Here is a 14,389-nt window from a genome sequence, read left to right as displayed (position 1 = left end):
TTTATTCTTTGTACATCATTTTCCCCCCTTTTAAAATTTTAACAGAATACAAAAAAAAAAAATATTTAAGGAACTGTTATGTTAGGAAAAACTCAGATCCAGATGAATAGCTGAAAAGATTAAATTTGCCAGACTGCAAAATGTTTTTAAATATATATAAATTTTGTTCCATACTCCCTAAATTCAAAGATTGCAATTCCCTCTTTACACTTCTAAACATACTTAACATTACATTCTTTTTCCTTTACCAACTAAGAATATATTCTAAAAGATATTATAATTTTGTAATAGCAGGCTTACATGAACAAAATATTCATTTCTAAAGTATTTTTCAGCAAAACTCACATTATGTTTTATCAAGTAAAAGGAGTGCTGGAAACCCAGCTGGCGTCAATATCTGTATCAATATTTACGATGGGCCTAAATGTATTAAGTCAGAAATATCTATTGTAGTTAAAATATTTCTTGCAACACACTTTTTCAAACACTGTTTCATCTGAGAAAAAGAAAATGATGCCAATTGTTAATATTTAGAGTGATGACTTTTGCATTAAAAGTTCATAGTACTTACTGAAGGAAAGAATTATCAACCCAGTTTTCTGTGAGGAAAACAAAGGAATTAAAATGTCCTTTTAAATGAATGCAAAGAAAAACAAAAATGACCTGTGTATTATTAATATTCAATGAAGAAAAATATTATAAAAATAACAGACTGATATATTTATGCACCTGCATCAATTTGCTAAGTAGTTTCATAGTATGTAGCTTACTATAACTTTTCTTCAGGTGAATGAGATGACAAAAAGCTAAAAATATTCCTCAAAAACATAGCCAACATGCTATGTCAATATCATAGTTATAATTTCTATGACAATAGCAATAATTTTACTATCTTTTGATTAACTTCAAATGTTTTATAATTTGTATTCATGTATCATCAAGCAATAAATACTTCACTGGTTGAAATAAAAACTTCTTGTATGTTCAAGAAAACTTGGCAGTCTTTTAAGATTACTTGTGAAAATGTATTGTATCAATGTTACCTTTCAATTATAAGGTATTAGAAGCCCAAATACGAATAATTTAATACTTCTTATTCTTACTTCAGATATTTGTTATGTTTTAAGTGTACCTTTGAACTATTAGTAGTATGTTAAATGCAATAAATACACCTTATAGAAAATCCTTTTTTTGAGTTCTATAAATTTTAACTACATAAAATTTGTAATTTTTATGGTTTTGATCTCAATTTTGTCATCCATAAAACAAGGTAGGGATTGTGATTAAAGAAGTCCTAAGTGTCCTTCCATATCTAAATTCTCTGATCCAAGAGGTTAATTCAAAAGACACAAAGCACAATGTAAAGATACAATATGAGATAAAACATGAGTATGTAAACTTCTATCATTAAACACTGTTGATGAAATCTATTTGCATTCTTCATGTAAAGCCATATTTATCCAAATGAATGGCATATTAAGGACATATTTAATTTTTTAAAGCCAGAATATTAAAAAAAAAAAAAATGAATAGAGTCTCTGAATCTGTGGGAACAAAGCAATATCAAATTAAGATATAATTAGATAGTTTACTTTGTAAAAGAGCTAAAACCCTTTCCAGGCAACATTCTGGTAGTTATATATTATAGTTAATTTTTATGCAGCACCAAAAAGCATCTACAAAACTAAGCAATTTTCTCTGATAATCTATGTCAAAATGTTTCATTCATTTGGTGTTTCTGAAATGTTGACTAAGAAGCACAAAAAACTACATATGCCAGAGAAGGAAACAACTGTATTTTCTATTTGCTTTCCACTCCAACACCGAAAACTAATCTAATTTTGATTTTGCTGATTTTTAACATCAAGTAGCATGAATTTTCTTGAAGAAAAAAATGTCTAAGCACTTCATTAGAATATTTAAGACACTTCTATTAAAAGTCATCTTCCCTTTTTCACTCCCAACTTAAAAAAACAACAAACTTTTGTGCTTTATGAATAAAAGCACACATACACCAAACAATTCAACTTATATAACTTAATACTGGCAGAGAAATTACAAAAACAAAACAAAACAAAAATTATAACTGATTCCACAATTCAAACCTTAGAGGGATGAGAAAAGATAAACCTGAGAATGATGCCGATTATTTTTTTTTAATCTCTCTTATATTTCAATGTGAAAAAAAGCAAAAACTGTTGAAATGATATTAATGTAAGATTCTGAAGAAGCTGCAAAAAAAAAAAAAAAATCTAATATAAGCACATTTGCCAATAAGAAGGAAAAATTATTACCCAAGACGCATGGGAAAAAATATTTATGTGGAATTTTTAATCCAGATTAAAATTCATTTTAACTTGACTATAAAGTTGAACAGAAACCATCTTCTGAGACACACATTAATAAATGTATCAATAGTACTTATATTCAACCAAGCGTCAGTTATTCAATTTAAACTTGTTAGTAACAATGTATTTTTCCACCCAACAGGCATCTTATAGTGGTTTGTCCCAATTACAGTTTTGAAACATTGCCTTAGGAAAACAAAATAGAATCAAAATTAAATAAAATTAAAGATAAAAATACTTTGATGTTAAAATAAGAAAAATATAGTCCTTGGCAGATGTTAGGTCAAAAACATCTGCAAATGTTTGGAAGTACAGGAAAACTGAAGTTCAACTTCAGTACAAAGCACATTTTTGAAAAAAGTAAAACTGGTTCTGTGGAACACAAATTCTGCCCACAAATCACCAGCTTTAAAAAAATATTGCTTTATCACACTCCAAAACATAAAATTTGGTTGCAAGAACTGAAGATTTCATTAAATGATTAAAGTAACCATATTTATTGCATCTTTAGATTGTATTTTAAAACAGTAAATTAATAGTGCACAACAGGCTTCACTTTTTTCTCCAAAAGTATTTACGGTGGAGGAACTTTATGATTGCAAAAAAAACCAAAAAAAAACAAAAACAAAAAAAAATCCTAAAAGACATTTATAACAAAGTGTAGACTGGTGTGCTTTTCAAAGGGGCTGAAATAAACAACTGCCACCTTTGTGCTCTGACATATTTGAATTAGTGGGTATGTGAACACTAAATCCATTTATTTTAAATTTGTCTACAATAAATGAAATAAAAACACCGCCCTGTACAATCCACTATCATTAGTGAGTACAACAGCAAAAAAAAAAAATTATTATACAATTTATACATACTAAAATATTTTCTTTTTTTTTTTAACCACTAGAAACAATGCAGAACAAAACCTAATCAATATAAGGACTTAATTTGGAAAAATTAAAATTAAAACAAGAAAAAAGCCAATTAAGACAGAACAAAGATTCATGGTTGTGAGGTTAGATTAGCAAGTGCAATTTGAGTAGTGAAACATGCTAAAATTGTATCCTTGGGTTTTTGTTTATTTACCAAATCTTTAAATTAAACATGACTCAAGAAATGTTGGAAGCAGGGCAATATAATTGGGAATTCTCATTGCTTATATCTTTCTGTTACCCAACTTATACAATGCGCAAAGTGCTAAGCAACACTACAAAAACACATTTACATCAACACTGAAGACCTGGGAAAATGAAATTCCAACAATTTTATTTTTTAATGAGCTGTATTTTCTAAATTTTTGTTTTATTTTTTTTTCCTGTTTTCATACAGTATTGAAAACAAAACGCGGCACATTCACATTTTCCCAAGGAACTGTAAAGATGATCTCTACAGGGATAACGTTGAAAAGCCTGAAGCTCAATCAATTGATGTTGAAAACTCTCAAAGGGAGTAAAGGCTTGATCTGAATGGTCTAGTACACGTACTGCAATTTAATAGAAGAGATGGTCGTCTTAATATTTAATGATTTAAAAGAACTTCCCAGTTCATGCGAAGAGTATAGTCCAAGAATAAATCAATTTTCTGAACGCATTTTATGCTACGTAAGTGTATACTTTGCGATCCTCAGGTGTTCGTGCCAAATATTCTCTCTCAATAAGTCCTTCAATACGTTTTTTAATAACAACTGGACTTGGTAAGAATCGGGCCTTCAGCTGTTGAGTTACCTAAAGAGGGGGGAGGGAAAAAAAGACCAACCCTTAATTTTCTAATAGAAAATTCATCACAGAAAAAGCTGTACTATAAATGTGAAAACTTCATCTGCTTTGAATAGGAAAGTCTATGTATGATCTTGACCTTAAAACTTATAGTTCAAATCATTATTATAATTTCTGTAAGTTTTCATTTGAAAACTGAAACAGTTTATAAAATTTGATGATGTCCTGAACACTACAGCTCACTCTGAGCTTCACTATGTTGAAGAGAAAATTGGTGATAATTAGAATACTGGATAATTTTAGACTAGAATGTATGAGGTGAGTAATGCTAGAGATACTTTTCTCCATCCTGGTCTGCAATTCTCCATTTTGTCACTTTTCCAAGATGAAAGCCAAACAATCAAGTGTGAAAAGAAACAAATAAAAAATAAGAAAATGAAGGATTCAAAGCCTATTTTTTATCTAAATTATGGCACTGGCCTTCAATACTACAATCATAATTCAAATTCCTATATGACTGAACTGCTATATGACAAAAGTGCAAAGTCAAATGATGATTACTAATAGTACTGCACAAATAAAGAAAATTCAGAATCACATCTGGAAGGCTCAAATGGGTTAATATATAAATACTATATGATATGCAAATCTTAAAGTATTATGCAAATGCCAAATATTATCATTTGATGAATCTGAAACTGAATCTCAACACATGTAATGATTTTAAGGTGATGTTAAAGCATTTACTGTTCTGAAGCAGATGACACAAAGTCAAGCAAAAAAGCTACTCTGATAAGACCACAAACATCATCATCATGAAAGCAGTGTCTTTCATTCTGCTATAATTTTTCTTTATTAAATACTCAAACTTTTACTTCCAAAATAACTACAAAAATTTTTTCCTAGAAAAGGCATCAAAACTGGTAATGCCATCATTACCATATTATATGCTTTCTAGTGTAAATTTTACCACAAACATGTAAATATGTCCATCTGGAGGGAGAAAAATGATTCACCAAAGTTTTTTTAGACATTTGGTTTTTTAAGCTCTTAAATGTTATATTTGCTATTATTACAAATAAATGTGAATTGTTAAAGATTTTTTTTTTTTTTTGAAACACTACACCTTCACTATGAAAAAAGTCTATCCTTTAAAATTGAAGAGATTTTAATGTCTTGGCTATCAGTGGCTATTTATAAAGTTTACTCTTACTTGTTGACAACCCATATTTTAAAATTTTATATAAAGAAGTAATTCTTAGTGCTGCTCATTTAGGATGTTTTAATCTTACCTCTGCTACTAGCACATTGTGCTGCATCTTCTTTCTAGATTTCATTATCCGTACTATAGCAGCCTCTATCTCATGCTTTCTGTCGTCATCTACTTTCTGCCTTGTTTCTTTTCTTTCTGGGTCTGATTCTCCTTGTTTGGCAGCAACTGTAAGAGTAATAAAGCAAATGTTATATAAGTTATTTAGGATAAAACAAATTATATACAATAATGTTATTTACAAGATATAAACAGAATGAATATAGGGATGTTCACTGAGAATGTTCCTGTAAGTTAAGTGACATTCTTAAGAAATGTCCCAATATTTGAATAATATTGTATCTATAAATAATCACAACTATTCATAATATTATCACATACAATTTAATTCTTATTTAAGTTATAACCTACTTTAACACTATATTATTCAGTCATTTTTTTGAAGATCACATTTTATATATGACATAACAAAATGACAAGAAATCTATTTTCAGGTTTCCTTTCTTATTTTTCCTCCCTTTTTTTCTCTAAGTCAGGCAGTCTTTTAAAAAGGAAAAGAAAAAAAAAAATAAAATAATTTCAAGGGTAGTTTCTGGACATGTTTAATACTGGAATTTGTCAGGGCAACAAGATTAACTGCAGGTTCATTTTATTTCCATAATTACCATTAATCATGTGGTAGAAGGGGACTTTCCAGAGTCATCTATTCCATCTAAATTACCTGTAACATCTCATCAGGCCCAATGAATCAATCTGTGTTGTGAATGTGGGACTATTTATTCTTAAAGTTTACTCACTTAAATTTCATGTGGTAAAAGAATGAAAACTCAGGAAGGAAAAGAACGTTTCCAAGATACTCTTAGTTAAAAGTAATATTGAACACATATAGTTACTAGTTTTAATTCATTATGTTGTTATGAATTGTGAACTAGTCTTATTTTTTTTTAAGGCAACAACAAATGACCAACAACATGGAAAGGAATTTTAAAATACCTGCATGTAAATAGAAACCATTAAATCTCTTGGTAGAGATTCATATTCTATGGTGAACTTTTAAAAATATGTATGAACAAATTCTTTTCTAAAGGAACAGGAAGAAATAACTCCATTTGAGACATTTGAAAGTTCTTTTTATTATTGCAATTTAAAAGTAACATAATGAAATTTTATGTTATGTCCATGCAAAAATAAATAAATGAATGAATGAATGAATGAATGAATAAATCCAAGCATCAGTTTCTTAACAGTCTCTTAAAGGATTTTTGATTCATGAAAAATAAGCATTTTTGTTACCCATCTGAATATCTGAAAATGTTCCTATTTTGTCCTTTTTAATTTACTCTTCTGCATGCTCATTTTTTTCCTTCAAGCTCAGGTGAGCAGTACTAAAAATCCATTCTTTATGTAAGATTTCAGCATTACATGATGTTTTTAAGGAACAACAGGTAAACACCAATACAGATACCTGTTTGAATCTTGACTCTGTGCAGTTTGGATGTGAACTGGTCATTCACCGTAAACATGTGACCATTTTCTATTTCCTTTGACTTGGGCTCTTTTGTGAGAACACGTTGTGTTGGTTTGCCACATGCAAGGGACTGCAGGGCCCTAACAAGTTCTCTTTCAGGGATATCAGTCTCTTGTTGAATTTCCTGAAAATTCATCAGATCAATACAATTAGATTTTTTTTTTTTAAAAGAAAGATCCAAACAGGTTAGGCTATCAGAAAAGAAAATGACCAAGAAGTCAAGGGAAATTATATTAAAGTAAACTCACAAAAGTGCCATCTATATATATCACGCTATAATAAAACTTCAGCCAACTGGGAAAAAGGACCAATGTGAATAAAAGAACATTTTAAAATAAATTTTGAACCCTCAAAAATAAAGCATTTTCATCGTTTTCAAATAACTGGGTCAGCAGTATATATGCAAATAGGGGTCATTCAGGAAGAATGAATTGTGACTATCATCACTCATTCCCAGGCATTTTCAAAATACTTAAATTAACAAAACTTTTGCAGGCATATAAAAATTTATTTCCTCTAGATGTACTAATGTCATCAATTTCCTTAGTAAATACTTAAATCACAAATTTAAAATTAGTAAATTCAAATTAATACAATTTATAGTACATATTTAGAATATGAAAATATTTAAATATGGTTGGTAATTAACACTAAGCCAAAGTTAAAATCAGAGAGACACTATAAGTTATGTAATGCTAAAAAAAACACTGTCATTAGAATAAATGATCTATTTTTTCTTATACAATGTGAAAGGGAGAAAATCTTTGTAATCTTTTACTTCAAACTCCAGTATGCTTTTTAGCCACTAAATACTACTTTTATGATCACTGGGGTCTGGAGCAAATATCTAACAAAAATGAGGTTGGTACCTTTGGTCTTGTTTCACTGTATTGGGAAGCCTGTTCTTTTTCAAGGGTCCAGTTTATCATTATCAGACATAAATCATTCCTAAAGAAAAGGCAAGGGAGCAGCTCAGAAGAGTGGGCTAAACTCCTGCCACCACTTCAGCAGCACTGCACAATATAAACACATAAACAGGAATGGTCATGCTCACTGTTTATGTGACTGATGAGCTGAATCACTTTTCAAAGATCAAGAATGAATATCTTTTTATATAAATTCTTGATTTCTTTTATAATTGGGAAGTTATGAATTCTAAATGACATGGTCATCATCAATGACTACATATTTTTCTTCTTAGCAATTTCTTCCATTTTTATTTCTGCATTTCCATTGCTGAAGCTTATAAAATTTTGGCAATTGAAAAAGGAGTGTTGGGAAACAGATTTTTTTCAACTTTGGGAGATGGTAAACATAAATTTTCTAATTTGTCAATTAGTCTACAGGAGATAATCTCTGAAGCCCTTCATTTTTGAGGATTTAAGTTGTCTAATCAAATTTAAACAAGTAAAAATTTTGGTTACACTGTGGCATAACATCTTTTAAAAAAAAAAAACTTTGATGCAAGAATAAGATTCTAGTATTGATCATAGCACAATTAACTTGGTCTATCAAAATTCTATAGCTAATTAATAAATCCTGCATAATTAAGAATACTCTGAAACTATGTTTATAAAATAAGTTAGTGACTACTGAGGGAACTTGCTTGTGACTCAAGAAAACAAGATAAATGGCTGGGTTTTTTTCCCCCATGGTTCCTCAAATCAAAGTTAAGATTTTTAGAAGAAAATTATCAATTTAAAATTGTTTATCTTACATTGGATCACTTGGTCAAGAAAAATATTTTAACTCAAATTAAAAGTCAAATTGATTTTCTTGCTAAGTTCATACCAAGATCAAAAAATAGTCTTTTAAATAAGGTCCTAGTGATGCAGGAAATGTTCTAATGGAAACCTGAACTACACCAGAATGGATAATAGTAACTGAAACTAAGTATCTAAATAAAGAAAATCAAATTCCAAGCTTTACACTTACCAAATGCCCATATGATAAAATATGGAAACTGCTGCATAAAAAATAAACACAATATGGATGCCCCTGCCCTTCATCAGGGTCTTAAGAATTGATAGGTTTAAGAAATTTTATAATATATAAAGACTTAACTAGTGATGTTTTTTCAAAAGGAATAAAAGATAAAGAAAATATGACATCCAGTAAACAGGAAATAAGGGGGGTGTGTGTGTGTGTGTGTGTGTTTTAGGAAAGAAAAAAAGGAAAAAGACTTTTTGGCAAAAAAAGTATAACGGAGAGGATTAGCAATATTTCTATCTAGGAAACCCATTCCAAATTCTAAAAATTAATTCTAGTTTGAAAAGAAATTGAAAGGAAAGAACAGAGTGCATTTTAAAAGTATAATGATTCCCATGAAGAAGCCAAAGTCTATGTTGTGGACAGAAAGGAAGGACAATCACCAGGGTTACGATGTCTAATGGCTTAAAGGAGTCTCTAATCAGAAGAATGGGTGAGTCAATTTTAGCACCATGAAAGACATGTCTCACTGGATCTTCATTCTCATAGGGTATTCTAGCAAGGAACTGTGAGTTGGAAAAAAAGAATTGCAATAAAAGTCAACTCCACAAATAAACAATACTAGAATAATGTTTCAAACACTTTCAAGCACAGTTTTATGCAAATCTCCACAAAGCAGGAATGAGATAGGTAGCCTTACATTAAGACACAGAAATTGTCATCTTCAAGTTAAAATGATACCAGTTAAAACTCACAGAGTTGTAAATCATACCTCAAATGTATATTTTTCTCTATTATTAAAGAGCATTAATATTGTCATCTGGAAAGTAGAGACTTGCAATATGTGCTTCCGTGTATTAGAGCCAGTAACTTGGGCACCTCCAACACCAACTTCGGATCCATCTTCCTATTTTTTTAAAATAAAAATAGAACAATAAAATTAATTTAAAAATTCTTGTTTTCTATTTAAACTTCAATTACTTCTGGAGTACACAGTCTTTTATTCTCATAAAAATTTCATAGCTTCTGTGACTGCCTGGATCAGGCAAATACAGATGGATCAGGATTTAGAAATACGTTTTAGTATTAAGAAATAATACACTAGATATGTAAATGACACACAAATTACTTTAAAACAATTAAATGGAAAAAAAAATCAGTTAATGAGGTCTGTGCCTTAATAATTTACTAAAGATTAATAATATAAGACTTTGAAGGATTAACAATATAAGATTTTCGTATATATTTTGGAAATATACCAATTTTTTCCAAACCATTCCAAAAATAATTTTAGAAAAAGATTAATAAATTTATTCTTATGTTACATGGGAGAAAAAAATCATGAATAAAAAGCTAATAAATAAGAAGTGTTTAAACCTTATAACTTAAATGTTTCAACAACTTCTGATAATAAAGTTTATGAGTCAGTTAAAAGTAAAATCTCCAAAATTTGTTCAAAAATACTAATCAAGACAACCCTAAGTTATAATATGGTAACCACTTCTGCAAAATTAATTATATAAATATTAGGGTATGTAGGAATAGGAATTTACCATTGGCAGAACTGAAGACTGATATAAAAATTTTAGAGAGCAATGTAGCAATATGTAGTAAGTCTAAAAATGATCATACCTTTCAACAATCAGAGTATAATGCAAAAATTCAATCCCTGTTTTAAAAAATTTACAAGGAAAAACATCTATCTGTGTGAAAATGTTGGTTGATAACTCCATTTTCTGATGGGAAAAATTGGTGACAATCTCTATGTCACGTACTTGGAAACTGGCTGAATGCATTATGGTTGTTATGGTAAGTGAATATCATAGTACCATAAAAATAATATATAGGAAGCACACAATGAAATGTGGAAAGAATTATGAGGTGATCCATAAAGAAAAAGCATTACAAATAGAACTAGATGTTTATTAAAAACAAGAAAGGAGCATAAATTATTAAACATCTGTTAAATGCTTAGTATTTATATAAGGTTTTATCCTGTATATTTATTTATTTTTGGTTATTAAATAATTTTTAAAGTTTTCTTTTAAAGTCTACTAGTAATTCAATTCCAACTTCCAAACACTGAAAGGAGTCGACTTATCTGAAGAATCTTTGTAACCCCTGGTTATTTTATCCCTGATTGGTAAGCATACTTCAATTTTATCTCAGGGATTAGTGCTTATTTTCAACACATCTTCAAAATTTATATAAGTGATGGATTTTAAAATAATATTAATATTTTATTAAAATGACAATAAATGAATGCAGTTTCATTCTAATCTATGCACAATTGTGATAATTCTAAACTTGTTTTATGGAGATAGCAATTAGATTCATGATTTTGCTGGCATGGGAAATTCTTGGGTGAGGGAAGTCTCCCATGGAAACTAGTACTTCCCTTCATTACCTTAGAACTACTGAGTGCACCAAGGTTAAGTGACTTGCTCAGGGATCACTACTTCAGTATAGACTGATCAGAAACAGGACTTCTTTCTGACTCAGAATGGCTCTCTGTTCATTACACCAAATTGCCTCTTTTATATACACAGTTGACAAAAACATCAAGATAGAAAAATTTTATCCATTAATAACTTAGAACTATTGTTTTAAGTCAGCTTATTTTTTTAACATTTTTATTTTTATAAATTTTCTTGAGGTACTTAAAGCAAGCAAAGGATTGAGAAAAGCAAACAATAAAATACAATCTCATTGTTCTGAATTAAATATTAAAAGATTCACTGTTTTTCTCATTTTAAAATGCTAGCCAATTATAAAATTTCACATTCATTTTACTAACTTTCAACTTTTTTGCCTCCTTGCAAAATTATCTAGTCCATGAGATCTCAGGATTACCAGAACATAAGAATTCTTTTTTTTTTTTTTAATAACTTTTTATTGACAGAACCCCATGCCAGGATAATTTTTTACAACATTATCCCTTGCACTAACTTCCAGAACATAAGAATTCTAAAGTCACTTTTGGTGAACTTAACATTGAAAAATTTATATACTTTAATGCTTATGTGACTAAAAAGAAATTGAGCTTTCTATGAGAATTATTAGTCTTAGTAATTGTTAGCACTTAGACCTTAGGACAAGACTTATAGCAAAAAACCCGTTTGCAAAATGAAAAAAGTTAAATGAGGTAAGAAAACAATTAAAATCCATGTTCTTATCTACCAGCCCTCTTAAGAATTTGTAGATCTGTATTCTATATGACCAAATAAAAGCTAACCACAATAATTTACTTCAAAGACAGTATTTTTAAATTTTATTTTACTTAGTATAGGTATAAACAAAAATTCAAACACTTACCTTTTTAACTGGTCCATAAAAGGTGGCATTGAGATCTGCAGAACCCATATGGTGCTGGAGTGTCAGTTGGCGACCACTGTGTTTGGCTAAATAAAACCTATAGCATTACAAAAAAATAGCAATTCACAAACAGAAAAATTTAACAATTCATATACTTCATATATTTTAAAATATAGTAAGATAATAGCCAACTGTATCTTGTAGCTGAGAATACCAATGGCCAAAGAGAATTGATTTGCTCTAAGTCCACACTAGTATACATGGGAAGAATGGAGCCAACCTTCCAAAAGGCACTGTCACTCAGGTAATATTCCAACATAGCAACTGAAAACTCTTAAAATAGCCATTGTGTTATAACTTAATAGTAGTTGAAATACTATTGAGTCCATGCCTCTGCTTCCATGCATTCCTGCAAAACACTTTTCAAAAAAGCATCAAATAGAAGACACTAATAATATATTGCTCTCAAAAACAAACCAGCATAAAATCAATGTGCCAATTTTCCAAACACCATTGTTTTAAGATCCATCAAGAATTTTATAATTGGTATACTTTTCAAGATCTTTCCTTCACAGCAATTATAACAGCCCTCACCTATTGCTGATATACTTCTTGAAACTACTTTTGTGGTGTTCCTGGCTTCCCCAGTGTTAGTCACTGACGTTCTACCATTTTAGATGAAATTTAATGATTTTTACTATATATGCAAAAGGAAAAAATGCCTTTAACCTGTATTCTTTCTTAATCTCTAACTTACTTCAATGTGAAGCAGTATTGGTACTGGAAATACAAGCCTAATTTAGTATTTACCTTCTAAATATTTCAAAAGCATGTCTTGGTGCTGGCGGGATGTTGCACTTTGGTGTGGCTGACTGAGTGGGCCAGTATCCTGTTGTGAGGACTCGAACTGTGAGGTCAACACCACCTAATGATACCTATGCACAACAGGGAAAAATATCTCAAATTTTAATTAGAATTAATTATATCTTTCAATTAAATACAATGAGTTAATGCTGTAAGGCTGGCCTTTAAGTTGGTAATAAGTACATGGCAAAGCAGGGTTCTAACCTCTAAGATTACTTATTTAACATCCCATCTTCATACACAAGTATAATTTCCTCTGCCTAAAACAGAGCACACAGCAGAGATATGTGTACTGTTAAATTTTGTGAACTTCCCTTACCATCTACTAGATTTGACCTTTTCAAAAATCTACCAGTATTTACTACATATAAAGAAATAACGTTGGTAAGAGCAGAAGATCTGAGAGAAAAATATTGAGCAGTCAAACGATTCTATAAAAGAAACTAATTATAGAAAACTAAGTTTCAGTTTAAGAATGAGGGTCAATGGTGAGAAGATTAAAGAAAAACAAGTTGTGACCTTTAAACACATTTATAAGGTCATGAAGTTTACTTTAAGTTTTAAAGAAAACTGTCAAGGTATCACAATGATTGCTTTCTTTAAGTATTAGTTCTTCTTTGCTGAAGTTTTAGAAACATTATGGGCATCCCCGACTCTGAACTACAAATGTACAAATAAAACAAAAATCCTTTTAATCTCAATTCAACATTTCAACCCACTTAACTTGAGTTTTTCATTTCTTGATGCCTTATATGAGCCTCATAATAAAGTTTAAAGAAAAGTATTTTAACTATATGATCCAAATTCATTTAACTGTCATAATCTTTGACTCTTCAGATACTTATTTTCACAGCATTGTGTTAAGGATGAAATAACAAAATCATAACAATTCCTGAACTTAAAGGAGTTTGTATTCTACTGGAGGAATACAGTATAAAAGCAGATATCTTAGAAGAATAACTCAGGGCAAAAAATCAAGAAGATTGGGGAATGTTTCATGGAGGGAGTGGCGTTTCTACTGAGACTTAAAGGGACACAAGGATTCAGGGAGATAAGGATGAGCAGAAAGTGTATTGTAGGCTTCAAAGTATAAAGTAGGCTTCACGCATATACCTAGGTGAGAGGAGTGTTAAGTTTTATTACAACAAAGTTCATAAAGAGAAGTATTGTGTAATAAGACTGCAAAGCATAGTGGGAAACAGATTATACTGGGCTAAAAAGGCCCAGCTACCAGCTAGTGAAGGTTTTGATTAAGGGAGTGATATGATCAGACTTTTAGCTAGAAAATTCATTTTGATAACTGTGTGAAGGATGAAATATATTTGGGGGTATATGGAAGGAGGAAAACCAGAGTCTAATGCAGTAATCAGCAGGTGACTTGTGTGAACATAAAAAATGTAATAAATTCACGAGATATTGTGGGGGT

At 30.0% G+C, this 14,389-nt stretch overlaps 1 protein-coding gene across 1 annotated transcript in view; it reads right to left on the bottom strand.

Moving 5' to 3' along the window:
- Positions 1-3,465: 3,465 nt before the first annotated feature.
- Positions 3,466-14,389, bottom strand: part of CUL3 (cullin 3) — a 99,103-nt gene continuing 88,179 nt past the window's right edge. The window contains exons 11-16 of the mRNA XM_031957961.1: positions 12,910-13,034; positions 12,100-12,196; positions 9,557-9,691; positions 6,793-6,979; positions 5,350-5,495; positions 3,466-4,066 (exon numbers count right to left, since the gene is read on the bottom strand). Of these exons, the coding sequence (XP_031813821.1) occupies positions 3,935-4,066; positions 5,350-5,495; positions 6,793-6,979; positions 9,557-9,691; positions 12,100-12,196; positions 12,910-13,034 (822 nt within the window). The 3' untranslated portion in view covers positions 3,466-3,934. The remainder of the gene's footprint in view (positions 4,067-5,349; positions 5,496-6,792; positions 6,980-9,556; positions 9,692-12,099; positions 12,197-12,909; positions 13,035-14,389) is intronic.

The sequence above is a fragment of the Sarcophilus harrisii genome, chromosome 3 (assembly GCF_902635505.1).
Source record: "Sarcophilus harrisii chromosome 3, mSarHar1.11, whole genome shotgun sequence".
Classification (NCBI taxonomy): domain Eukaryota; kingdom Metazoa; phylum Chordata; class Mammalia; order Dasyuromorphia; family Dasyuridae; genus Sarcophilus; species Sarcophilus harrisii.
Note: the sequence above shows the minus strand (reverse complement) of the source record. Positions and strands in the feature narration are given on the sequence as shown.